Source organism: Myotis nattereri, assembly GCF_964212035.1.
Source record: "Myotis nattereri genome assembly, chromosome: 1".
Lineage (NCBI taxonomy): Eukaryota > Metazoa > Chordata > Mammalia > Chiroptera > Vespertilionidae > Myotis > Myotis nattereri.
Window position 1 is genome coordinate 189970268 of NC_138075.1, and position 3732 is coordinate 189973999.

General features: G+C 53.3%; 1 protein-coding gene across 1 annotated transcript; it reads left to right on the top strand.

The window, feature by feature from the left end:
• Positions 1-283: 283 nt before the first annotated feature.
• Positions 284-2221, top strand: LOC308535902 (RNA exonuclease 1 homolog; the record flags this gene model as incomplete). The annotated part of the gene is made up of 1 exon (XM_081114905.1): positions 284-2221. One exon carries the CDS (start codon positions 284-286, stop codon positions 2219-2221), a length of 1938 nt encoding a protein of 645 aa, XP_080971031.1.
• Positions 2222-3732: the final 1511 nt, after the last annotated feature.

Sequence of the window (3732 nt, forward strand, 5' to 3'; positions counted from 1 at the left end):
CACCCTCTGGACTCAGAGCTCCCACCTGTTGATTCGGTCCCTAGGGAGCTCCGGGATTCTAGAAGCCAATCCAGAGAATATTGGATTAAGTAGGGTGGGACCAGTGTGTGCACCTGACTCCAGGTGCCCTGAGTTTCTGAAAACCAATCTAGAGATGATGAGATCAAGTAGGATTCATTGTCTTATCCAGTTAATCTGCTTGGAGACAGGGCTTTCCACCTATATAAGGGCTGAGGGCACCCAGCCTAAGCCATTAGACACCAGAGCCCAGGAGAGAAGGACCATGTCAGCACCCGGGAGAAGTGAAGCAGCGCGAGCTCCAACCCTCCTGAGGGCGACGGCACCAAGCTGGTTTCCTCCCGGCCATCTGCAAGCTCAGGAGGCCGAGCTGGATGCCTCTTGCCCTGCCCCAATCCTGGTGGCCCTGCCTCCCTGCCAGGGACCCTGCCATCAGCCTGTTGGCCCCGGCGGCCTGCTCCCGGTGCCCCCCACATACAGCTGGGCCCCCAAATATCTCATCATCCAGCCAGCGTCTGTGAGGAGAGGCCTGGCCCCCCGCACCAGGCTACCCACCACCCAGGAGCTGTGTGAGCTGCTGCAGGGAGCAGACAAGGTTCCCATGAAGTCAGCCAGCCTGCCCCAGGCTGCCCAGCAGCTGGCTCCGAAGCCCCGCTCCATCCACCTCTCAGCTGCCAGAGACAAGAGGAGGATTGCCCGCGTCCCCATGCCCTGCCTGGGTGAAGGTGCCAAGAGGCGCCTCCTGGCCAGCAGCAGCAGCCGCCCGCCTTCCAAAAACCAGGGGCTGGGCAGCCAGCTACCAGAGGCACCCGCCCCATTGCACCAGGCATCCATGGCCACCAACACTGTGCCCTCAAAGCGCATGGACCGGGGCCCACCTGTGCAGACTTCTCAGAAGCCTGTTCCTCCAAAAGAGTGTGGGGGCAAAGCGCCCGCCATCACCCGTCAACGCCGTCTCAGCCTCTTTATGGACGAGGGTCTCAAGTTCTGCTCCTCCACCCAGGAAGCCACAGGAAAGGAACTGAAGGAGGAGAAGGCGGCCTACCACCAGAGCCCCAGCGAGAGCATGGACCGGGAAATGGCCGCCAATACCTTCCACAAGATGCAGGGCCTGGAACCGGGCCATGGAGCCGGTCTCCACAAGACCCGGGACAGCAGGGCTGTGTCCCAGGAGGTGGTGCTGGGGGACAAGTTGGCTACCCAGACCAGCTTCTCGCTCCAGCGCCCGGACAGCCCCCACGGGGAGGATCCTTTGCCAGGGGCCACCCTGTACCAGCGCCTTAAGGAGCACCTGCTCACCCAGGCCCAGCTCAAGGAGAACGGCTACCCCTTTGCGCACCCCACACTGCCGGGGGGCGCTGTCCTCTTCACCGCCCAGGAGAAGCCGCCCCAAGACGCCTCCTGCAGGCTGTGCTGCCGCTGTGGCACCCAGTACCTCGTGGCCCCCTCGGGCCGCTGTGTGCGCCAGGAAGAATGTCACTACCACTGGGGGCGGCTGCGCCCCACTCCAGCGGCTGGGGGCTGGGAGATTCAGTACACGTGCTGCTCGGCCGCCATCGGCTCTCCTGGCTGCCAGGTGGCCCGGCAACACGTGCAGGACGGCCGCCAGCAGGACCTGCAGGGCTTCGTGCAGACCTTGGACAAAGAGCTGCCCCCAGGGGCTCACCCCGGCATCTACGCCCTGGACTGTGAGATGTGCTACACCACCGCTGGCCTGGAGCTGACCCGCGTCAGCGTGGTGGACAGCGCCCTGCGGCTGGTGTACGACACCTTCGTCAGGCCGGACCGCGACATCGTCGACTACAACACCAGGTTTTCCGGAGTCACCGCAGCTGACCTGGCCCACACCAGCACCTCCATCCGGGACGTCCAGGCCGCCTTGCTGACGCTCTTCAATGCCCACACCATCCTCATCGGACACAGCCTGCAGAGCGACCTGCTGGCCTTGAGGCTCATCCACGGCACCGTGCTGGACACATCGGTGCTCTTCCCGCACCGCCGCGGCCTCCCCTACAAGCGCTCCCTTCGCAACCTCGCGGCTCACTACCTCGGACACGTCATCCAGGACCGGATGGATGGCCACAGCTCCAGCGAGGACGCCAGCGCCTGCATGCGCCTGGTCATCTGGAAGATGGGACAAGACGCCGAGACCGCAGCCCCGCATTCTGTGGACAGGACTATGACTTTGGAAAGTGCTTTGTGATCACATATATCTCTTGCCCCACATGTCTAACAATAAAGGAATGGTTCGGTAAACTATAGTACGTCTGTTGTGTTATTTGTCATCATGTTATTACCTGTCCGACCGCCATGGCTCTGGGTTCCATTCAGATCCAGGAACTTGCCTGGGTTGCCGGCTCCACCACCAAGGTGGGGCATGCGGGAGGCAGCTGATCAATGATTCTCTCATCATTGATGTCTCTCTCTCTCTCTCTCTCTCTCTCTCTCTCTCTCTCTCCCCCCCCTTCCTCTCTGAGATGTAATTTTAATATATATATATATTTTAAAATCATAACGATGATAAAATCTAATTAAACTTAATAGTCCTGTCCAGTTTCCTCAATGGTTGGAGCATCAGCCCACGGATCAAAGGGTGGAGGGGGCCATTTCCTCTCAAGGGCACATACCTCGGTGGTGCTTTTGACGCCCAGCTTCCAGGCAGGGTGTGCCTGGGAGGCAACTCTCTGTCTCTCTGTCCCCCTCTCTCTGTCTACCTCCCCCCTTTCCTTTCCCCTCTGAGATATTATTTTAAAAGTAGTAGCCTGGTGCACAAAATTCCTGTACATTGGGAATTCATTAACAGAAATATTTTAATATTGCTATTGGCCTTTCTCTATAATAGAAGTGTGAGAGATGAAAGGAAATTAGTAAACTGTATATGAAAATAATATATAAATTTATTAATAAACAGTAACAAAATGACATAACAACAGAGGCATGATATAAAAATGACAAAAACATGATACAAAAACAACAGTAATGCAAACAATGACTGATAAAGTGATTACACTTATTCTAATATCTCCATGTACACCACATTAAGAGTGAAAACACTTTCAGAGTGCTCGACTAATTTCTCTTGTGCTGAAGTATTTCGAACTTTAACTTTAATGTCACATGCTCTTCGAACTCGAGAGAAAGCAACATGTAACTGACCATGTGCGAAAATGGGTTCAGGTAGGAATATGCCTACTCTGTCTAGAGTTTGTCCTGGTGATTTATTAATGGTCATGACAAATGCTGGCATCACGGGAAACGGTCATTGAATCAATTTAAATGGGAGGCCAGTGTCAGATGGGAAATCAGAACAACCTCTCCCTCTGCAGATCCTGTTAATACTTTAACTTTGATAATGTCAGGTCATAATCTTTTGATAATAAATCTGGAACCATTACAAAGACCCCATTTACTATTAAGATTTCTCAGTAGCATGATGATTGTACCCACTTTCAATTTTAATTTATGACACGGCATTCTCAAAGGAATCATACTATTAAGAAATTTGATGAGAAAATTTTCCTTTTCAGCATCATCTGTTGAATCAATGGAATCATCACTCAAATATGTGTGGAAACCTCCATCGAATATATCCAAAATTTCTTCATTGACTTTTTGAACATGCTCATTTTTTGGACAAAGAATTGCATGTTTAGATATATTTTTGATATTATCTATAGATATAGTATTTCCAAAGGTAGCTTCAATAATAGATCC